Raw genomic sequence first — 24,616 nt, 5'->3', positions numbered from 1 at the left:
TTTTGTGTATAAAATTATTCTGATCCATCCATCAAAGGTAAAAAAATGTGAATACCGAATCATCGGCCATAATGTTGAGATATTGTTCACAAGTATGGCGGGAGATGTTGAGCTCCTTCGGTAGTGCATGGAATATCTGAAATAATGAATACCATGCTATGGTGGTTTAATCTTATTCAGTGGAGAAAACAGCCCCACAGCTAACAGCATCAAAAGCACCACACCTTGATACCAGTACTGACCGGTTTCTCTCAGTCTACCAAGGGGCAAAACTTCAGGATTATTAAAGGCAGATTTAGGTCTTCTACACATATACATGCATACCCATATTGCAAGTTGGTTCCTACTGTGGATATTCATGTGAATAGTTTTCAGTTATGGCCATGATGAAAGTTTATGCATGCTGTTTCCAACAACTATGGCTCCGACATTTCCTAAGCATTTTTCTATAAAAAATCAAGTTACGGATAGTAAATAGATTGAACTTGACCAAGTTTATTCTTTACTAAATGTCTTTTTTATAAGCATTTTGACTAGTCCTTTAAGCCTGATGAGGGATAACTCACCTCATTGAAGGCCAGTGGGCTCGTTGTCAATGCTAGCTCCTCGGATTTCACCTCACTGAGTCGTAACATTGTCTGCAGAATGTCGCCAGCCCTCTAAACAACAATAACGTACATTTGTAATTTCTTGTAAGTTCTTCTTGGTAATTCCAAATACAGTGCAAACTCGCTATGTTTTTTCTCTGGTCCCGAATTTATTCCTTCTTATTCTATATAAAATAAATCTGCTTGTGTCTATTTTTCTATCTCCATTTTTTCGCTATGTCAACCTCATATTTCAGTCCCAGTGGTCGAATTTCACACATTTTCCTTGTCCCTTATGTCAAACTGTAGATCGAGGTGTAGGTGCGAAAGTTGTCATGGAGGATTGAGGTATGTCGCTAAATTACCGTGCGTGTCAAAATAACAAACTTTCATAATTGGAGGTTAATGGGTTAGTGTGAATAATTGAAGGTGTTTGTTTATGTTTTTGATTATTGATCATGCTATACATTGAAACACACAATTTAAATCGACGATGACATCATCGTAAAAATTTGACAACATTGAAAGTTACGTGACGAAGTAATTTCTCTATACTGCATGTAGTACACAAACGGGCATAACATTTGTGCTTTACCGTTTTCTTACAGTATACAAGTGTATGCAATTGTGGTTTAATATTTGATTTGTGTAATCTATAAACGTGAATAAGATAAATTTGGCACAAATAATTCATTTTTGTATCATTTTATTTTTAAATAATACGTTTGCTGTTTCCACAACCATAAAAACACCGTTCAATTCAAGTCGGATGTTGGACATGTATCAAACTCATATGTGTTTGGAATTGGTTATACTTTTTTGTATTTCGGATGTGTCAAATGTTCTTTATCTCGACTCTTTTCCCTAGGTCCCGGCAAAGTCAACATGACGAGTTTAGACTGTAAGCCTAAATTTGATATTTACACTAGATAATGATCTTGTTAAGTCATATTACAAACCTTGTCAATTTTGCTGGACATGGCCTTTATCAACATCTGATCTCTAAAATACTGATGAAACCTGCTGTAGTTAATTCTCCAATAGACTTCATCTGTGCTCTGAAATAAAATATAATATGAAGTATTCATTGCACTCTGATACTGGCAGTTGCAACAGATAATTAGTAAACTATGAATGTATTTTGTTTAAAAACTTATGTAAAGTTCAAGGGCGAATAACTGTATGACCAATTTGCCATGGCAAATATAAAATGTGCTTGCCCCTTGATTACATTTCATCATAATCAATTCCTCCTTCATGGAAGTCATTCATTCTGGAAACACCAGAACAATCAGCACAAAAATTGTATTAAGCACATCTACACTTCACGATAATCATGAGTACCTAGTGTCATAACAATCTGTCCAACTGTACAACCCAATACACATATCAAGTAAAATTACATTTAAAGGAACACGTGTCTAAAACAAGTTGCCTACAACTGACGAAAAAATATGTTAAGCACTTGTTCACTTAATGATGAGTATGTGTTCCAATTTGTAGAAAAATCCATCAATTACTGTAGAAGTAGTTTGCTCCACAGAAGCCAATATACAGATACTGTCAAAATTCTGTTAAAGAGCTAAATTCTTTAACTAATTTGTCATAACAGACAAGGAATATCTTATGCAACTATATACTTAATGTGATAATGTGTACCAAGTTTCAGAACAATCCATCAAGAACTGTAGAGAGAAGTTCACTCCATAAACTTTTTGCAATAGACCCACTGACCAACCCTTCAACTCATCAAACTTTGTTTATGGGCATATAGTTTCTTAGAAATAAAGAGAAGTTTGTTTTTCTATAACCATTTGATATATATTATATAACATAAAGCCTATCAGACTGACCGCTTGTGTCCCAGGTTCTGTTTTTATCCTCTTTGCTTGTGGCTGGTCACTATCACCAACTGAATGTTTCCTCTTCTTACTCCCTGAATGGCAAGATTTCTAGTATAAATTTAGCTAACTGGTAAGGAATATGAAACCAGAAAACTTGGAATAATTAATCATTAGTACTTATGAAACAAAATGTCACCCACTTAAAACTAGTCTTTGCATGCAATTGAAACCAGAATTTTACATTCGATGAATTTGATGTGTCGCTAAGTTGTGTTTTAAAAGGCTTATACATTATGATATTGTTTTTTATAATTGGGCTACTTCTGTCAGAGAAAATTTGTAAATAAATGCCTTTGGCTAAATTTGGGAAAGCCAAAAAGTTTCGAAATGACCGACTGTTGTACAGACTGGTATGAACACATACTGGGTACAAATTGTAGAATCAATACTTATAAATCTAGAAAATGATATGTATAGAAAATAAAACAAAAAAAAACATCACTACATACAATAAGACCAATTTATCAGAGGAGTAAGTGTTAGTCTTTTAAACATAGCTAAGTTTCATAAATGTTTCGCATCATTCACAGTAGGCAATTGGAACTGCAACATTTAATTTTGCATTGAAAATGCACCAACGCATTCTGCCAATAAGAGGAAAATGGACTAAAAGGGTGAGTATGGTCTCTTTTTCTTCTTCTTTTTATATGATCATCTAAAACTTGCATAAATTACTCCAGCCTAATATTGAACATAAAAATATGGATTTTCTCAGAAAGTGTCATCGTTCAGTAAATTTTAAAAATTCTCTCAAATATTTAAAGCTTTTTTTTAACAAAAGGTTGCCTCATTACAAATTTTAGATTTTTATTTGCTATACTTGGTTCAATAGGCTCAATTTTATTAACGATGTGGTGCCAATGAATAGGTCTGGTGCCAATGAAAAGGTCATGGTGCCAATAGACTGTTGTTGAAATTAATGATATTATTGATTTCAGGGAGAGGAATGCATTTGTCCATACTGGGTGTGTATATTGGCAACAAATATATTTTTTTGTATTCTCCTCTGAATCTAGATATGTAATGGAATGTTTTATTCCCTAAAGAAGTTCCTACACTTGATTTTTTTTTAATATCCAGTACAAAATTTAAATATGCAAAATTAAGCAATGTACTTGTATGCCTATGCCTTCCTTAGCAGAAAAGCAAATGCTTTATGGAAATCTTAATTTATTTTTTATATTACCCGGTACCTTTCTGTACATGTGTGTGTCACTCACTATCTTGTTTTGTATTATATGTATGTTTTTATGTGTGTGCATGGCCAATCGCATTTGTACAGCAAAGTTAGAGATTTGAACTTAAAGAATGCTCAGTTCACCACTATTCTACCCAATGGCTTGAAGGACACATTGTACAAAAGTACAATAATACAATATCCCCCCCTCAATCCCACACCAGAAGTGAGTGGTGGCACAGTGTAGAGGCTGGTGACATCCCGCTCGTCCATCTCATTCTTGAGAGGTGGGTCCAGTGGGTTCACACACTGCTGGAGGAAGTGGGTCTGGGCCAGGCACTTGAACTTCTCATACACCACACTTACATCTATCTTCGGGTGACCTGAATTGATATTATCAGTCATTTGTAACTGATAAACAGTGACAAAAGAAGAAAACAATACCGTATTTATTTACCACTTATAAAACAGGACTATTGGTCCAGATATTAACCTGAAAGTAGGGGGCCCGTCTTATGACCGAGGCAATAAGAAATTTAGAAAGAATCGAGACAGAATCAGAAATATTCAACATACGGTATTCGACTGACCGATTTATTATGTGTTGACAACAAAAGAGACAAGATCACAACCATCGGATTAAGGCAACCTTCTGCTTTTTTTTCAAAACAATGAACACTAGATATCTTCTAATTGGCAAACCGTTGTTATCAGTCTAAACACATGGTTGATCACAGGAGACACATTTTGCTGCCTTTATTATGAAAATATTTTGGATATATTCGCAGTGTTGTTTTTTCTATATCTGAAATAAAACTTACTTTTTTCTTACGATTAGGCTTTGCGTATATCATGTAGGCTAAACGGTAGGTTTCAATACACATTTCATTAATTGTAACATTCATTTATCCGCAATCATCAATGGTTATTTATTTCACCTAATTTAAGTCATCAATAATCGTCGTCTGAGAATCTTCAAATCATTGCTGAAATGTCTGAATTAACTGCAAATATGAATGAACCTTTGGGTGTACAAAAATAAGTTACGTTAAATAAATCCTTAACCATGTTACCATGTTCTATTATTAACCTACCTCCTCATTAGAGTGCTCACAGTTGACAAGACAATCAGCGATTTTCTTCAGGCAAATCAACAAATTTAGTTGATAATTGACCATTATCACAGACTTGGAGAAATTGAAGAGCTGGATATGATTTTAAAATCAACTCTATCTTATAAGCCAGTACATACAAAAAACACCTGATTTCATGGGCAAAGTTAGGGTGTCGTCTTATAAGCAGATCACTTTACAGGCATAGAAATACATTAATAAACAATCAAATACATGTAATAGTGATACAAATACATCCCTCACAATTAGTCTGGTATTTATCAACATTAGTGGTGAAATTAGTACAATAGCTTACATTTTAAATACTGATACTTGCAAAACAAGAAACACATTTTTTAACCACTTATATTTATCAACATCTCAAGTAAAACAAACTTGCATATGCTGATTTATTGCCAAACAATAAGCAATATGCTAACTAACCTGCATTTTCCAGAGCTTCATTCAGCTTGTCAGTGACATTTTCCACTGTGTCTATCATGGTAACCTGGCCATTTTGGACGATGTCTTCTATAACTAGCTCTGCTGCATCTCCGTACAAACTCTTCCCACAGTGAATGTAACGAGGGATACGGTTCCGCCACATTACCCGATCATGGTTCAACATGTACTCTGTCTGTCCTCGCTTGTTCTTCTCGAATTCTACCAGGTTTTGTTGAATAAGTATTGAAAGAACTTTTTTAACCTGAATTACAATATAACAAAGTTATTTCGAATAAAACAATGTTATGTAGTCTAGTGGGATAGCCAATTTAGATGTCAGACTAGTCCATAAAAGTTATTTTTATAGACTTATTCTATTACATTAGAAATACTAGTACAATATAATAATAGAAATATTATACATGTACCCTGTCAACTGGAACTTTAGTTCCATTAATGATATCTCTGAGGTGACATGCGCTTTTTCGAGAAAGGTAATAGCCAACAGTTTCTGCAAGTTCACCAAAATGATCATGAAGTATACATTTGCAATTTTTTGACATAGAAATTGCCATTTTAATGACGCAAACTGGAGGGTACTAAACTTGCGTCTAAACTTGAGCCTTAAAATGAAACCGGAAACACTGTAGTTCGCTATTTTTACAACAAATATATTATTGTCATAGACTGGTTTATTGCGAATAAATCATTAGACGCTCATTAAAAGTAACAGAAAAAACATATGACATTTATAGAAATAATCACCCAGTCTAAAATAAATGGACGTTAATTGTTTTAACCAATTTTCATTGTTTATGTGTCAAAAATAAGAATTATTCGTTATAACACTCACATAATTAAATGGCCAGCGCGTCACTGTCCCCAGGACCCTGTGGATCAGGTCAGTATCTCATTGAATACTTGGTATGTTTAATGACAATACAAATGAAATAAAACCAGATTCTTATAAGCGTGATAATCGTGACAAAACTGACCTAATTTCTATATGAACATCAGAATTTGATATGTGCTTTGGCTGATAATCTTAAACTGTCTCAATATATAAGTTGATTTTAAGGTTACACATAGGATTAAAAGTGAAAGAAAAAGTGCATGCATGGAATTGAGATTGAAGCTTTTGTATCATTAACTAGCCCAAGTGCAAGGTGGTTGGAGGAAGTGCCTTATATAGCTGACACTTTTCAGTATACATCTCATAACCGCTTTTTTTGAGACCGGATTGGAACTCCCTAAACCTTGATATGTTCAGATTCCGTTGCCAACCGTTTCTGCCAAATAACTTTTAAATTTCAATAAAACTTAGAAAGAGTTTACATGCACTCACCAAGTTAGATCCACTTTTCACGCTCAATCCGAGAGATAGAGCAGAAATTGGCAGGTTTCTTTCAAGGGTTAAATTGTTTCCCATAATGAAATCCCAGGAGTTCTTCCAAGTTGCTGTTTACCGCAGAGTTTAATATGAATGGTCGGGTCAGAAATTGTGAAATATAATTTATTTTATAACCCTGCAGCAGAACTTTGTGTCTGATGGGATAAGCAAGAAACAAATATTTCTCATTGAGGAGTTATTTGTTTTTATCCTCACATGTATGTACATAACATACTGATAAAAAAGTTATTTGGTTGCTTTCCGTTGTTTAAGTTGATATTACAGTTTGCTTCTAAATGGAAGTCGGGAGAGCCCTCAAAAGAGCTTCTAAAAAGCCAGTTTTTCTTCGGTGGCAGTGTGCTTTTGACACCTAAAGCACTGTGAGAACCCTTGGCCGAAATTGTTTCAGCCCTTCAGTTGCCAGGTCAATCACATCCCTGCCAATATTTTTTACACAACTGAACCATGACCTCTGTCTCTGATGTCATGCACTTTATCAATACAATGTAGAGTATAATATTATATTTTCATTTCTGGTGGTTTAAAATAGCTAGTGACTTTTTTGGAAATTTTTCACAGAAAACGTGACAACCATATATGCACTGTGAACATTCATCATGTGTTTGATCCCAGTCACTTTCAGTTGTGATTTTCCGAAAATCTTTAAGTAGTAACTTAGCCTTTTTCGGGTGTAACGTTTTTATAATGTGTATACTTTATCGAAATAAAATGCCATAATTCAGTCATGATATAATCAAACATTGTCAACAAGAGCAAAAGTCATGTTCTGAAATGCGTGGGCAAATATGACTGCTGGTAAGCTACCTTCATGCAAAATGTAATATTTTAATATTTATCAAATACTTTCTAGGAAGTGGATCTGAAAACTAAATTAAAAGGCCAGACGGAAAACAATAACAGCTATTTACTGTAGCCATCATAATCAATGGACATTTTTATTCAAACTAAATTTAATATTGGTTTTTATTAAGTTTCATGGAGTTAACACCTTCGAGGAACACCATCATAATCCCCTTGGTTACTGATCAGCCTCAGAGGGCCGAAAATAAAACTGCAGAATGTGAGCAGGCAATTATTTAATTTTGTTGGCAGAAAGTAGATCTACTGTGTTAAGCAGTTTCCTAAGTAACTATATACTATAAGGCAGGTAACTCTGTAAAGGTAACCCTAAAATGACACTCTTTACCTAACTTTAAACTTGTCCAAAAAGTCTCAGCTTACTGATCAAAATTGGACTTAACATAAATGCTTCATCTCATTGTTTTCTTTGTTTGCTTGATAAACTGGTCAGCTTGATTTTTCTGCTTTATTTATCCTAAAATAAATAGCTCATTGTAGAAAATAAGAATGATTGCATGCTTAAAAGGCTAATAAATGGTGGAGGTCAGTATTCATGTTCAGCCCAGGCATGAAATTAAAAAAACTGCAGTCAATGCCACACTTCCACTCCAGCACTGCTCATATTTTATATGAAAACATATTTTGACTGTAAGTATAATTTCCAATGGTGATTGGAGATTGGTTTTGAACCATGAACTTCTCCAGAGGCAGACAAAGCAATCATCCTATCCCCCACCCCAATTTTTGCACAAAATGTAGAAAAAAATGCAAAATAAAGTAAATGCTACATGATTGAGTTCTGCAACTTTTCATCGTTAACGAGCCTCTTTTTGAGCATGCTTCTATGTGCATGGAGATTTGCAATGTTCAATTTCAAGTGAATTAACAAGGTCAGATTTTTTGCAAAGTGAATGTAATATGTATGGAATTGACAGAAATTTGACAAAACCCACACTTACCTTTAATTTTGTCAATATGGACGCAAATCTCAATCCCCGGACAACTCACAGCACAATATAATGGTAGCACCGTCAGATTGTGAGCTGTTTGACTTGCAGTACTGGTGTATTAAACTGTTGAACTTTCTGCTTGCTGTGAAACTAAAAATGATCTGTAACGAGTTTTGGGCCTTAAGGAAACAAATCTCAGAAAAAACAAAAAGCATGAATATAAATTATTTTACTTATTTTCACCTATTCTGTAGATCCTAAATTTTTTGGAACAATGAGTATGCCCTTTTTTTCACCGACAAAGCTGTGATTTTTGTGGTCATGATGTTAGTCCAACGTAATTTAGACACTGCATAATACTCCTCAGTGTTTAAAATCATCTTAAATATCATATTAGCCATTTGTTTTAAATGATTTTTAAAAAGAATGTTATGTTTCACAGAACGAATAATATTTATTGTTAACAGAAGTATTTGTAAACTGATATATTTGGAAAAAAATTAAAAAGCTTTCCCTTATAGCATAATTTATTTTAAGGGTAAATAACAGACTGGTGACACACAAACACAAAGTGATTAATTACAGCCAAGGATGTTGTTTATGATTCTCTATAGAACTTCTGCTAATGGAAAAAAATCTGCTTTCACATTTGAATCCTGGTTTTACAACACGATTAACATCAGGATGTTTTCACAGTATTTTTTTTCAATTTCTAGCAGAATATTGTAATATTGGAAAACTTCTCTGCACAAACCATCAATTTCACCATCCTCACCTGTATATGGAAGAGTGGCTTTAAATACCATCCCTCATTAAATGGCTCCGTTAGAGGTGCCATTAACTGTTGCTGAGTTGTTTTGTTATATGGAAACTACGACCGTAACATCCACTTACTAGCTGTGCTATAAAGTAAGCTAGTGCCTTGATTATGTGCGAGAAACTGTTGAACGGAAATTCACTGCCACTCATATCTTCCTTATAAAATGCTGTGGATGTTGTCTTCCTAAGTGCACTTCTTCATGGTGATAGTATTACATTGTTAATCAGAAAAAGGATTTTTAAATTTGCCACCTTAATGGACCTCTAATGAAGATACATTGTATCTATACAGAACAAGGAAGATAAAAATTATAAAAGCTACAATCAAACATTTTAGATTCTGAAAATTCATTTTATCACATAGTGTTTTCAAAAAAGAAGACGAGAGAAGAAAGGGGAAATCCAGTTTATGTATTCAAAGTTGTGCGTTTAAAAGGGTTTCTCTAGCATATTAATCAAGTGGAATTTGTGATGTAAATACTGGACAAATTATTCTGTTATACACAACACAATGGCCTATCAACAGCCGGGTGGCCAGCATGTTCCAGACTACAGTCGGAATGTAGACTATGCCTCTTGGAACTACCAGCAACAGCAGCAGCAGCAGCAGCAGAACACGCTAGGCCGGAGATCGTCTTATGGCAGCTTAGAAACAACTTCCCCACCCACCTGCGCCCTCTCCCCCTGGAACTATGACAACCAACATTTTCCTGGTACTCGATTATGATACAGGGAATCCCTAGTGGGGTTGATTAGTTATTGCTTTCTATGCTTGTGTTTGAGCCTGACTGGCTTCATCTACTATATTATGTCCTGTTGGATGTCTTTGGTATTTTATTTCCTGTTTGATTCCTTTTTTTTCTCTGTGACCCATTTCCTGACATAAACACTTAATAACTTATATAAATGTTTCAAACAACAGGATCATCACCCCTGTCAAAGGCTCTTCAACTGAGTCTTCCTAAATCACAATGTACTTGGTAGTCCCATTATTTATGTGTTTTCTTGTTCAATGCATGTGAACAATATCTTTACAGCAATGCTATCTTTCAAAGTATTGTGAAACAGATTACCCCTCCCCATCCCATTTTTCGTTTTTTTACATTTGCAATTGCAGGGTACTTCATGTCATCATCTCCTTATGTAAAAATTATAATATAATTCTTTAAGTGCTCATTGTGGTCATACCACATTGTTAGCGACATCACATTTGGATATCCCCTTAAATAAAAGCGGTTAGATTCGAAATGGAAAATAGCTGTAAGTCTTAAATTTTCCTAAATATATCACTGTCTGTGTAAGAAAAAAGTGTACACTACACTTGGTTAATGAGATTGTTCATTGCATACCGGTAGTTTTTGCAAAATGTATGGGGTGTATGGGGCTGTGATTGCATAAATCAATTTTGTTATTACCAAAAACAAATTGCATTTTAGTACAAAATAGGATTGCAATCACATCAAACAGTATTTGCACATCCGATGCAAGTTCATGAGATCATTATATATCCACAGGGTGAGCAAACAACTTGGCCCACGTAATTTGCAAAACCATTGCAATGTACAACATAAATCTCCATAACCCAGTGTAGTGTACACTTCTCCATTTGGAGTAAATAAAGTTTTATTAAAATTGGTCAGAAAATTAAAAATATGGCGTTTTCCTTTTTTGCTTTGAGCTGCTTTTTACTTCAGACGAAATCCAATTTTGACATCACAAACCATACTAGTATGTAACTTATAGTTCTGCAGTCATTTAAGGAATGAATTGCGGGGTTGATGTCATTATCTGCCGGTATAAACACAATTGGGCTGGTCAAAGTGTGTGGAGCCAAATTGCGTTCATATCCCAGATAATGACATCAACCCCGCAATTAATTACTTATGTTTACACCAATAATTCATTATTTCATGCATTAGGCCACTCCTTTTTTATTTTTTGGTTTACAAGAATTTTTGGGAAAAATGTCCACCGGGCGGTCGAAAAAAAAAAAAAAAAAAAGGAAAAAAGTCACAAAACATACTCTTAAAGGGTAAAAATCAGAGAACAACATAAAAACATTGAATATTTATATCATTTACATGACATTTTAAATTTTTAAACTGCTATTAATGCATGTTTTAATACACTCAAAGTTTCAAAATTCTAATTAAACACACAGTTTAAATCTTACATACTGTGCATATAAAACATCAATGAAATTGACTATAAAACATGTTTACATGTATAAACTACACTTTTTATCAAAGATACATTGAATATCACTCAGCAAGACATTTGTTAAGCTTCAAGGGTATGATAAAGCAAAAGTGAATGCAGAACACTAAACTGAACAATATTAAATTGAAAAAAAGAGAAGGCAATTTTACGCATTAAAATACAAAAAAATGCACTGTATTAAAACAATACATACTATTTTCTAAACATTGTTTCAGTTATTTCAATATTGGAAAATGCCAATAAAGTGAAATAATTACCATTTTGTAAATAAGGAAGTAACATTTTATGAAGACATTTGAGCTTTAACTTTGTGAAAGCAATTCCTGAAAAACTAAAAACCAAACTAGACCTAGATTTGAGTTTTAATAACCTTTACCATGGTGGGTCCTAGTTGTGTGTAACTCGGTCCATGCTAAGTTCGGATATTTTCGGACCGGGATATTTACCATGGGATGTTCACCAAATCCATTTCAAATTCAAATCTTGCAGCAAATTACCACATCAGTACATAAAAATCACATAACAAATTTATAAATCTAGCATGTGACTTAACTTTATGTACCAATGATAGTAACAGAGAAATCCATAATTATGTATCGGATATTTTCATCTTCTTCCAACTCCGCCATTTTGTGTATACACGAGTTCACAGGGCATCTATACTTGTTTATTTTTCATTTTAAAGAGTATTCTTTGGTTACAACAACAAATCTCATTTATAGTGAAATATCAAGTTCATTACAAATTGAAATGGACTTATTCAAAATAGTTTTCCGTGTTATTTTATCCACGGACCTATTATAAGTCCATGTTTTATCTAAATGTTTTGCACACAACTCATGGCATTAGTATTAAAATGCCATTGAGACATGTGTTCAACTCTTTCATTGTTTTTACTCTACTATTAACCCAAACAAACATGTAATCTAAAATAAACACAAGCTTTACATTGACTCAATGACAAGTATTTCCAAACCATTTTGTGATTTAAAATCCATAAACACCACCGACCGAACTTGTGAAACTAGGTCACCGGTGTCAACTTAGAAATTTTACTTTCGATTTCACCATTCCCACTTAGTGCACTGTTATTTGATATTTAACCATAAAATGTTATAAAATGTTTTTTTCACACATAATTTACAGATATTTGTGTCTACTAATTCGATGGCAGCCGCTGACACTTTTATTTTTTATCTATAAACAACAATATTTTCATGATCTAAATTGGCGGGGAAAAACAACAATCACGTGACAGTTATTGTTTGTGTCAGCTGTTAAATTTGCCAATGTTTATTGCTATTGTTATTTTAACAGCTCCTGCATATTTTAATTAATTATTTCATACAAAGAATGACTGCTATCGTCAATTCCGCCATTGCCAACGGTGCTGCCATAACTGTTGACTGGCTCACATGCTATCACTATAAATTGGCGAATACCGCTACGGAACAACAAACCAGTCAAAATCGACTGCATTCGTACTCTTACCGTTTGTTTTTCTTTCGTTTCGCACCAAAATTAATACGGTCGGGAAAATAATTTGGAAAAAAAAGTGAAATTCATTTTTTATTTTTTTTGTACTTTTCGGAAAATTAGACCCGCCGGTTTTGTAAACCAATTTATATAAAAGTAGTGGCCTTAATTGTTAAAAAAATACTTCATTTCATTTAAGAAAACGTTTCAATATTGAATAATCCTTTCTTACCCGTTTTGTAAATAGAACGACCCAACTGTAACCGAAAACAATTTATCAAATGATGTCACTATAAGGCAGGAAAAGATCAACCACTTGAAATAACTTTTAAACGTAAAATTAATGGCAGCAATACATAATAAATATCATGAATTAACACTTTCTAAAATGTTATATTTTATGGGACCTGCTAACAAAAAACAAACAAAAACAAGATCAACAATTTTCATGTATATTGTTATGTGATGAATTGCGATCAGAACTAATACGAACATGTTGCGTTCATCGGATGATAATCGTTGTCGAAAGGCAGTTCATTTGAATGGAAGTTATGGTGTAAATATTTGTATATAACTGGTTAACTTTTTGGTTTGGTCAAAGGTAGCCAAAATGTTTATTGATAAAAAAAATAATATATTAACCAATCGAATCATTTCAATATACAAACTAGCCTAACCTGTGGACAACTAAACCCAAGTTTTATACAATTGGCTGCAGTAAGCATCAAATTGTGTTATACATGTACCCTGTGTCAATCGTGTACATGTACATATAATTCATTTCACTTGAGATTGTTGAAGAAAACCAATGAGAATTTTTCTTGTGCTAGTGCAGTTGAATGTTATGATGGAGTTACTTTACCTAATTGCCCATTGAACACTTTAATATTTGGAGGGTCGAAAAGGCAAAGTGGCTGCACTTGTGAGTTTGCATGTTTTGAATTTTCTTGAGGAGTTTGAAAAGCCTCAAAAGGCTTCAAGCAGTTACCATGTTTAGATTGAAGAACCAATGAGTGGGTATAAGGTGAAAGTAGTTTTCTCTTAAGTACCATGTTGAACAAAATTGTACAGCTCAATCTCTTCTTTAATGTTGCATAATTATGAAGTTGTAAGGTATTTGTAAGGTATTTCTCTTGCATATTGAATTATAAAATATATTATTTCTGAACTTGATGTTCCACTCTTCATTGACTCCATTCATGTGTTCACTTTACTGAAAATATTCACAAACACTTGTTTTTGTTGGCTTACCCTATTACCTCTACAGAACACATGAGTGTATTGTTGGCTTTTACCTCTACAGTACATGTGTGCGTGTGTGTGTGTGTGTGTGTGTGTGTGTATTGTTGGCTATTACCTCTACATTACACGTGTGTGTATTGTTGGCTATTACCTCTACATTACACATGTGTATTGTTGGCTATTACCTCTACATTACACATGTGTATTGTTGGCTATTACCTCTACATTACACATGTGTATTGTTGGCTATTACCTCTACATTACACATGTGTATTGTTGGCTATTACCTCTACAGTACATAAGTGTGAGTACTGTTGGCTATTACCTCTACATTGCACGTGTGTGTATTGTTGGCTATAACCTTTACAGAACATCAGAGTGTGTATTTGGCTATTACCAGTACCTTTACAGAACATGAGTGTGTGTATTGTTGGCTATTACCCTTACAGTACATGAGTGTGAGTACTGTTGGCTATAACCTCTACATTGCACGTGTGTACAGAACATGAGAGTGTGTATTTGGCTATTACCGGTACCTTTACAGAACATGAGTGTGTGTATTTGGCTATTACCGGTACCTTTACAGAACATAATAGTGTGTATTTGGTTATTACCGGTACCTTTACAGAACATGAGAGTGTGTATTTGGCTATTACCGGTACCTTTACAGAACATAATAGTGTGTATTTGGCTATTACCGGTACCTTTACAGAACATGAGTGTGTGTATTTGGCTATTACCGGTACCTTTACAGAACATGAGAGTGTGTATTTGGCTATTACCGGTACCTTTACAGAACATGAGAGTGTGTATTTGGCTATTACCGGTACCTTTACAGAACATGAGAGTGTGTATTTGGCTATTACCGGTACCTTTACAGAACATGAGAGTGTGTATTTGGCTATTACCGGTACCTTTACAGAACATGAGAGTGTGTATTTGGCTATTGCCGGTACCTTTACAGAACATGAGAGTGTGTATTTGGCTATTACCGGTACCTTTACAGAACATGAGAGTGTGTATTTGGCTATTACCGGTACCTTTACAGAACATGAGTGTGTGTATTTGGCTATTACCGGTACCTTTACAGAACATGAGAGTGTGTATTTGGCTATTACCGGTACCTTTACAGAACATGAGAGTGTGTATTTGGCTATTACCGGTACCTTTACAGAACATGAGAGTGTGTATTTGGCTATTACTTGTACCTTTACAGAACATGAGAGTGTGTATTTGGCTATTACCGGTACCTTTACAGAACATGAGTGTGTGTATTTGGCTATTACAGGTACCTATACAGAACATGAGAGTGTGTATTTGGCTATTACCGGTACCTTTACAGAACATGAGTGTGTGTATTTGGCTATTACAGGTACCTTTACAGAACATGAGAGTGTGTATTTGGCTATTACAGGTACCTTTACAGAACATGAGAGTGTGTCTTTGGCTATTACAGGTACCTTTACAGAACATGAGAGTGTGTCTTTGGCTATTACAGGTACCTTTACAGAACATGAGAGTGTGTCTTTGGCTATTACCGGTACCTTTACAGAACATGAGTGTGTGTATTTGGCTATTACCGGTACCTTTACAGAACATGAGAGTGTGTATTTGGCTATTACCGGTACCTTTACAGAACATGAGAGTGTGTATTTGGCTATTACCGGTACCTTTACAGAACATGAGTGTGTGTATTTGGCTATTACCGGTACCTTTACAGAACATGAGAGTGTGTATTTGGCTATTACCGGTACCTTTACAGAACATGAGTGTGTGTATTTGGCTATTACCGGTACCTTTACAGAACATGAGAGTGTGTATTTGGCTATTACCGGTACCTTTACAGAACATGAGAGTGTGTATTTGGCTATAACCTTTACAGAACATGAGAGTGTGTATTTGGCTATTACCGGTACCTTTACAGAACATGAGAGTGTGTATTTGGCTATTACAGGTACCTTTACAGAACATGAGAGTGTGTATTTGGCTATTACCGGTACCTTTACAGAACATGAGAGTGTGTATTTGGCTATTACCGGTACCTTTACAGAACATGAGTGTGTGTATTTGGCTATTACCGGTACCTTTACAGAACATGAGAGTGTGTATTTGGCTATTACCGGTACCTTTACAGAACATGAGTGTGTGTATTTGGCTATTACAGGTACCTTTACAGAACATGAGAGTGTGTATTTGGCTATTACAAGTACCTTTACAGAACATGAGAGTGTGTATTTGGCTATTACAAGTACCTTTACAGAACATGAGAGTGTGTATTTGGCTATTACCGGTACCTTTACAGAACATGAGTGTGTGTATTTGGCTATTACAGGTACCTTTACAGAACATGAGAGTGTGTATTTGGCTATTACCGGTACCTTTACAGAACATGAGTGTGTGTATTTGGCTATTACAGGTACCTTTACAGAACATGAGTGTGTGTATTTGGCTATTACAGGTACCTTTACAGAACATGAGAGTGTGTATTTGGCTATTACCGATACCTTTACAGAACATGAGTGTGTGTATTTGGCTATTACCGGTACCTTTACAGAACATGAGTGTGTGTATTTGGCTATTACAGGTACCTTTACAGAACATGAGTGTGTGTATCGTTGGCTATAACCTCTACAATACTTGTGTGTGTATTGTTGGCTATTACCTCTACATTACACATGTGTATTGTTGGCTATTACCTCTACAGTACATGAGTGTGAGTAGTGTTGGCTATTACCTCTACATTGCATGTGTGTGTATTGTTGGCTATAACCTTTACAGAACATGAGAGTGTGTATTTGGCTATTACCAGTACCTTTACAGAACATGAGTGTGTGTATTGTTGGTTATTACCCTTACAGTACATGAGTGTGAGTACTGTTGGCTATAACCTCTACATTGCACGTGTGTATATTGTCGGCTATAACCTTTACAGAACATGAGTGTGTGTATTTGGCTATTACCTCTACAGTACATGAGTGTGTGTATTGTTGGCTATTACCTCTACAGTACATGAGTGTGTTTTGTTGGCTATTACCTCTACAGTGCATATGTGTGTATTGTAGGCTATTACCTCTACAGTACATGAGTGTGTGTATTGTTGGCTATATCCTCTACAGTACATGAGTGTGTGTATTGTTGGCTATTACCTCTACAGTACATGAGTGTGTGTATTGTAGGCTATTACCTCTACAGTACATGAGTGTGTGTATTGTTGGCTATAACCTCTACAGTACATGAGTGTGTGTATTGTTGGCTATTACCTCTACAGTACATGAGTGTGTGTATTGTTGGCTATAACCTCTACAGTACATGAGTGTGTATTGTTGGCTATAACCTCTACAGTGCATGAGTGTGTATTGTTGGCTATAACCTCTACAGTGCATGAGTGTGTATTGTTGGCTATAACCTCTACAGTGCATGAGTGTGTATTGTTGGCTATTACCTCTACAGTGCATGAGTGTGTGTATTGTTGGCTATTACCTCTACAGTGCATGAGTGTGTATTGTTGGCTATTACCTCTACAGTACATGTGTGTGTATTGTTGGCTATTACCTCTACAGTACATGAGTGTGTATTGTTGGCTTTTACCTCTACAGTGCATGAGTGTGTATTGTTGGCTATTACCTATACAGTGCATGTGTGTGTATTGTTGGCTATTACCTCTACACTACATGAGTGTGTATTGTTGGCTATTACCTCTACAGTACATGAGTGTGTATTGTTGGCTATTACCTCTACAGTACATGAGTGTGTATTGTTGTCTATTACCTCTACATTACATGTGTGTGTATTGTTGGCTATAACCTTTACAGAACATGAGAGTGTGTATTTGGCTATTACCGGTACCTTTACAGAACATGAGAGTGTGTATTTGGCTATTACTGGTACCTTTACAGAACATGAGAGTGTGTATTTGGCTATTACCGGTACCTTTACAGAACATGAGTGTGTGTATTTGGCTATTACCGGTACCATTACAGAACATGAGAGTGTGTATTTGGCTATTACCGGTACCATTACAGAACATGAGTGTGTGTATTTGGCTATTACCGGTACCTTTACAGAACATGAGTGTGTGTATTTGGCTATTACCGGTACCTTTACAGAACATGAGAGTGTGTATTTGGCTATTACCGGTACCTTTACAGAACATGAGAGTGTGTATTTGGCTATTACCGGTACCTTTACAGAACATGAGTGTGTGTATTTGGCTATTACCGGTACCTTTACAGAACATGAGTGTGTGTATTTGGCTATTACCGGTACCTTTACAGAACATGAGTGTGTGTATTTGGCTATTACCGGTACCTTTACAGAACATGAGAGTGTGTATTTGGCTATTACCGGTACCATTACAGAACATGAGTGTGTGTATTTGGCTATTACCGGTACCTTTACAGAACATGAGAGTGTGTATTTGGCTATTACCGGTACCTTTACAGAACATGAGTGTGTGTATTTGGCTATTACAGGTACCTTTACAGAACATGAGAGTGTGTATTTGGCTATTACCGGTACCTTTACAGAACATGAGAGTGTGTATTTGGCTATTACCGGTACCTTTACAGAACATGAGAGTGTGTATTTGGCTATTACCGGTACCATTACAGAACATGAGTGTGTGTATTGTTGGCTATTACCGGTACCTTTACAGAACATAAGTGTGTGTATTTGGCTATTACCGGTACCTTTACAGAACATGAGAGTGTGTATTTGGCGATTACCGGTACTTTTACAGAACATGAGAGTGTGTATTTGGCTATTACCGGTACCTTTACAGAACATGAGAGTGTGTATTTGGCTATTACCGGTACCTTTACAGAACATGAGAGTGTGTATTTGGCTATTACCGGTACCTTTACAGAACATGAGTGTGTGTATTGTTGGCTATTACCTCTACAGTGCATGAGTGTGTATTGTTGGCTATTACCTCTACAGTGCATATGTGTGTGTATTGTTGGCTATTACCTCTACAGTGCATATGTGTGTATTGTTGGCTATTACCTCTACAGTACATGAGTGTGTGTATTGTTGGCTATTACCTCTACAGTGCATATGTGTGTATTGTTGGCTATTACCTCTACAGTACATGAGTGTGTGTATTGTTGGCTATTACCTCTACAGTACATGAGTGTGTGTATTGTTGGCTATAACCTCTACAGTACATGAGTGTGTGTATTGTTGGCTATTACCTCTACAGTGCATATGTGTGTATTGTTGGCTATTACCTCTACAGTGCATGAGTGTGTATTGTTGGCTATTACCTCTACAGTACATGAGTGTGTGTATTGTTGGCTATTACCTCTACAGTGCATATGTGTGTATTGTTGGCTATTACCTCTACAGTGCATGAGTGTGTGTATTGTTGGCTATTACCTCTACAGTACATGAGTGTGTATTGTTGGCTATTACCTCTACACTACATGAGTATGTGTATTGTTGGCTATTACTTCTACAGTGCATGTGTGTGTGTATTGTGTGATATTTCATCTACAATACATCCATGTGTTTATTATGGGCTATGAATTGTTTGCAATAATGTCTACTGTACATGTGTGTGTTTGTTTATTTCAGGAACTCCTGACAGTGTGAAAAGCAACAAGAAACGCAAAGGCACTTCAAGCAGTAGAGAGTATGTCATTACAAATTTAAGTAGATCTGAAATACAGATTTTAATACTGGGACCCTGTTTCATTAAAATATCTCAAGACATCAATAATTGTATGTTTATATAAGCAACACAAATGGCAAGATTTTGATTTTTTTCCCCTTGCAAATCAAAATTTGTGTTTATTTTCATCCTTAGGCGATATAGAAATGAGAGGCGTGTATGTGCTTGTGACCTTAGCATTTTCGTCCGCCAAAAGTCTTAGGTATTGACTGCAAACTTCATATACAGATAGATCTTATAGAGGAGAAGTGCAGTGAAACAGAACAAAAAACTTTACTTGATTAGCAATCTTAATGTTATTGTCCTTTGTCTAGTTCCTATCCTCTGTTAAATGCAAAGGAGACACTATTCTTTATTTGGTGGGGGATATGGCAAGTGTATTTCCACGTTTTAAGGGAATGGTGGTGGGGCCAATTTATAGGGGAATAAGCTTCATTTTGACAAAAAGGGGAAAATATTTACATGATTAATAAAATGTTCAAATTGTTTTCAAACCTTTTATTGAACAAACCCATTGACATATTCATGAATGGCATTTTATTGCTACATTTGCTAAATTTTTAGAGATCAATGCTCAAAAAAAAGAGAATGAAAAAAAAAAATCACCTGGTAAGGGGGGAAGTATATACTTTTTCAGGAGGGTAATTGGGCCGATTTTCAGACCAAAAAAGTGCCGAAGAAGACACTGATGGCAGTCTGTGACTTTCTCTTGTTAATACTGGCTAAAAGTTCAATTATGCAAATATGTAGCAAAATTAACAAGCAAAGTTCGTTGAATTGATATCCCCCGCCTGATGGGCTAAGTCAAGAAATGGAAATCAATTGTTGGTGAAATAGTTATATATGAGTTTGAGTTTGATTGCAACTGTTTGAAATAAAAAAAAATATTGTATATGATGTAGCATTTAGAATTGACCAAGAAACCTAGTTTATGACTTCATGTTACCCAGTTCCAAATTAATCTAAGATTTCATCAAGGCAAACATTCTGATCAAGTTTCATGAAGATTGGTCCAGATATATTGCAAAAAATATAGCCTCAAGAGTGTCCGCAAGTTTTTTTAAGATTTGACCCAGTGACCTCATTTTTGACCCCTCATGACCTACTAGTTTCAAACTATTCCAAGATTTCATCGAGGCAAACATTCTGATTGAAGTTTCATGGAAATTAGTGCAGATGTATTGCCTCTTGAGTGTTCCCAAGATTTCTGTAAGATATGACCTAGTGACTTAGTTTTTTACCCCATGTGACCAATTTTAAAGCTCTTGTAAGATTTCATTAACGCAAACATTCTGACCAAATTTGAACATAACTGACTATTCAATACCAATGTTTGGTTTGGGACACAATTTTTCAAAGATTTCACCTACTGACCTGGTTTCTGACCCCATGTGACCCAGTTTCAAAATATTCAACAACAATCAAGGAAAACAGTCTGATTAAGTTTCATGAATATTAAATTGCCTCTATTCAACAACAATCAAGGAAAACAGTCTGATTAAGTTTCATGAATATTAGATTGCCTCTAGTGTGTATTTTATCTAATATTTGACCTATTGACCTTGTTTTTGACCCATATGATCAACTTTTAAAACACAGTCGGAATTTAACCCAAGCAAACATTCTGACCATGTTTGAACATAATCCGACCAATCACCACCATAAAATAGTTTCAGACAAGATTTTTGAAAGATTTTACCTATTGACCTAATTTTTTATCACATGTGACCCTGTTTAAAACATGTCCAAAAGTTCATCAAGGAAAACATTCTGATCAAGTTTCATGAATATTAGACCATACATAATGCCTCTAATGTGTTTCAAAGATTTTTATAAGAGTTGACCTAGTGATCTAGTTTTTAACCCCATGTGCCCCACTTTTACAAGCGGTCCATATTTCATCAAATGGTTCATCATGACTAACTTTGAACATAATCCAACCAATCCATTCCAGACAAAAAAAAATCTAAGATTTCACCTAGTGACCTATTTTTCGATCATATGTGACCCAGTTTTCATTTAGGAAAACATTCTGATTAAGTTTCATGAATATTTGACCATGTATAATGCCTCTAGTATTTTCCAAATTTTTTTCTAAGATTTGACCTAGTGACCTAGTTTTTGACACCATGTGACCCACCTTTTTAAGTGGTCTGTATTTCATCAAGGGGTGCATCATGACCAATTTTGAACATAACTTGACCAATCATTACCATGATATGATTCCAGTCAAGAATTTTCTTAGATTTGACCTAGTGACCTAATTTTCAATCATATGTGACCAAGTTTTATTTAAGACCAAGAGTTCATCAAGGAAAACATTCTGATTAAGTTTCATGAATATTTGACCATGTATTATGCCCCTAGTTTGTTCCAAAGATTTTTCTAAGATTTGACCTAGTGACCTAGTTTTTGACCCCATGTGACCCACTTTTACAAGTGGTCAAGATTTGTTCAAGGGGAACATTCTAAGTTTGAACATATTTCTGATCAATGCCTACCAAGATTAGGTACCGGAGGGACGGATGAACGGACGGACAATGCCAAAACAATATCCCCCTCCCGAAACCTTCGATTCGGCGGGGGATAAAAATATGACACAAAGAAAGTTTCAGTTTATGACTAAGATCTTTATTTATGGTAAATGAGCCCCAGTTTCTTAGATGAATTGGTAACATGACAACCATTCTTATAAGTTTTATTATGTGTATATTAAAGCTATCCATTTGTAAATTTTTAAATGGCAGCATCCAATGATTTCATATTCAATGTATCCAATAAACAATATTTTCATAGCTCATCAAGAAGTGTAAAACCTACTATTTGCCTGTATTTTAGTTCCGACGATGAGGACAGCCAGGCAGGAATGTCCTACGTCAGCAGTGACCAGGCAGACAAGGAAAAATTTGCCAGGTGAGATTCTCAGATTTCATTTCATTTACACTGACTACCGTATTAACTTTTAACTTTGCCTACTTGCATTGAGCTTGACATGGTTGGCACACCGGCTTGTAGATCAAAGGTGAAGGTTACACTTAGGGGTTATGGTAAAATAACTGTCATATTTAGCTTTTTCAGACTAACTTTTCATGCATATGTGGATTTTTAAATTGCTTGGCACATAATGTTAACCTTGAGAAAGATAATGTATTATGTACAAGACTCAGGTCTGCAGGTTTATAGTTCAAGGTCACACTTATTTGTCAATGGGCAAAATATGCATGCAGGCGTCCCATACAAGAATAAAGTCCATTGATAATGGGTCAAGTTAATGCTTCAAGGCTAACAGATTATTTAGCTTTCCTTGACTGATATATTCGTAATTTGTGGTCAGAATAAATGAAATTACCTGTTATTTTCAGGCATATTATATAGCATTATCATGCTTTCTAATTGACCAGCTGGATGGCAGTAATAATTGTAGATCGTTTTCATTTCTTGGGTCAGTTAAGGGACTTGGACATTGAACATTGCCATGATTTCTGATCTGAAAGCAACTGAAAATGCAACCCATCACTGGACTTTGATTTAAATTTGTGACATAAAAATTGAACCATCACTCAGTTTAAACAATAAACTCTACTATAAAAAATTATGCTATGTTTTAAATTATTTAAATGAAATGGATAGGAAATTGTTTTAAAACAAGGTGGTCATTTCAAGCCTGGATTATGCATTTAGTATATGGAATCTAGAATTAAATAATCCCCCCAGTGAAAATGATAATGAAATTTTACTGAAATTTTAGTGTGTTTCACTGAAATTTCACTAAAATCATAAAATTTCCGTGAATCACAAAATGGACGAATTTTTGTTATTTGTCAGCCAAAATGTTGTGAAATTTAAGAGTAATAATAATACCAGATTTTCTGGATTTCTTGATAATACCCTGAATTATTATTATTATATTTATTATTATATCATTTAGTTGTTCACTAAAATTGATATAATATTTTGTGAAATTAAATAAGAAAATTAAAAAGAATTAAGCATCATTTAATGAACTCATTATAAAGAACTCTGTGTAAGCTTTAACTTTCTGTCCACAAACGTTTGATTTCAGTATTCATATCATTACATGATAAAATAACTTTCTGAATTGCAACTCATGATTGATAAAAGGATAAAATGATCAAAATTACAATGGTCTGCAACACAGAATTATAAGCAGTCAGCATTTGGGTTAAAGATCCACTCCAGGTTGTATCACACAGTTTAACCTTAATCTCTATGGAAACTAAACAGTGAGTCTTTTTAACAGCCTCTAGTTTGATAATCCGTGTTCATTGAAAGACTTACATCAACACTTACATACATCTTCATTAACAGGAGAATATAATTATGTTTGTTAAACTTCATCTATTTGAAACTTTTTCAAAATTGTTAAGAATTAAACTTTGTCAGGAAAATCTTATACAGTGAAAACTGGATAGCAAACTTGGACCTGACCAGTGGTGAGATTCTCCTGTATAATGAAGTTTATGTTTCTATTTGTCCTCAGTGAATCAAAAGCAAGAGACCTATTCCAGCCTGAAATGAACACTGACATAGAAAGCAGAAGGAAATTGTGAGCATTTAACAATACTATCAAATTGAGGTCTTTTGTAGTATAATTAAATAACTTAAGACTTGTTGTTTTTTAATTAATGATAAGATTCAAACTTTTTGAAATGATATTGTGATTTTTTTATGTTTCTTCCTGAAACTGCATGCTGAAATCTTTCAGTGAAAATGTACCAAATTGTTTGTGGTACTTGACCAAA

The 24,616-nt window shown here is 34.8% G+C and overlaps 2 protein-coding genes across 11 annotated transcripts in view; one reads left to right on the top strand and one right to left on the bottom strand.

Moving 5' to 3' along the window:
• Positions 1-24,616, bottom strand: part of LOC128225645 (DNA-directed RNA polymerase III subunit RPC3-like) — a 33,975-nt gene that overhangs the window by 6,706 nt on the left and 2,653 nt on the right. For 2 of the 7 annotated variants that reach the window (XM_052935556.1, XM_052935555.1), the window contains 7 exons: positions 8,435-8,575; positions 5,225-5,486; positions 3,890-4,051; positions 2,441-2,523; positions 1,547-1,645; positions 567-659; positions 56-136 (listed from right to left, as the gene is read on the bottom strand). In XM_052935556.1, coding sequence (XP_052791516.1) covers positions 56-136; positions 567-659; positions 1,547-1,645; positions 2,441-2,523; positions 3,890-4,051; positions 5,225-5,408 — 702 coding nt within the window. In that variant the 5' untranslated portion in view covers positions 5,409-5,486; positions 8,435-8,575. Of the gene's footprint in view, positions 1-55; positions 137-566; positions 660-1,546; positions 1,646-2,440; positions 2,524-3,889; positions 4,052-5,224; positions 5,487-5,652; positions 5,919-8,434; positions 8,576-9,200; positions 9,336-13,172; positions 13,198-24,616 lie in introns of those variants that run through there. The other 5 variants (XM_052935553.1, XM_052935554.1, XM_052935557.1 and 2 more) reach the window with 5 other exon arrangements.
• LOC128225644 (aryl hydrocarbon receptor nuclear translocator homolog) overlaps positions 5,926-24,616 on the top strand; it is a 44,750-nt gene continuing 26,059 nt past the window's right edge. Inside the window, exons 1-4 of one of the 4 annotated variants that reach the window (XM_052935549.1) lie at positions 5,926-6,125; positions 19,757-19,814; positions 22,692-22,766; positions 24,355-24,420. In XM_052935549.1, coding sequence (XP_052791509.1) covers positions 6,086-6,125; positions 19,757-19,814; positions 22,692-22,766; positions 24,355-24,420 — 239 coding nt within the window. In that variant the 5' untranslated portion in view covers positions 5,926-6,085. Of the gene's footprint in view, positions 6,126-9,613; positions 9,958-19,756; positions 19,815-22,691; positions 22,767-24,354; positions 24,421-24,616 lie in introns of those variants that run through there. The other 3 variants (XM_052935547.1, XM_052935550.1, XM_052935548.1) reach the window with 3 other exon arrangements.

This window comes from Mya arenaria, chromosome 3 (genome assembly GCF_026914265.1).
Source record: "Mya arenaria isolate MELC-2E11 chromosome 3, ASM2691426v1".
In the NCBI taxonomy this organism is placed as follows: domain Eukaryota; kingdom Metazoa; phylum Mollusca; class Bivalvia; order Myida; family Myidae; genus Mya; species Mya arenaria.
This window is presented reverse-complemented; position numbering and strand designations above follow the sequence as displayed.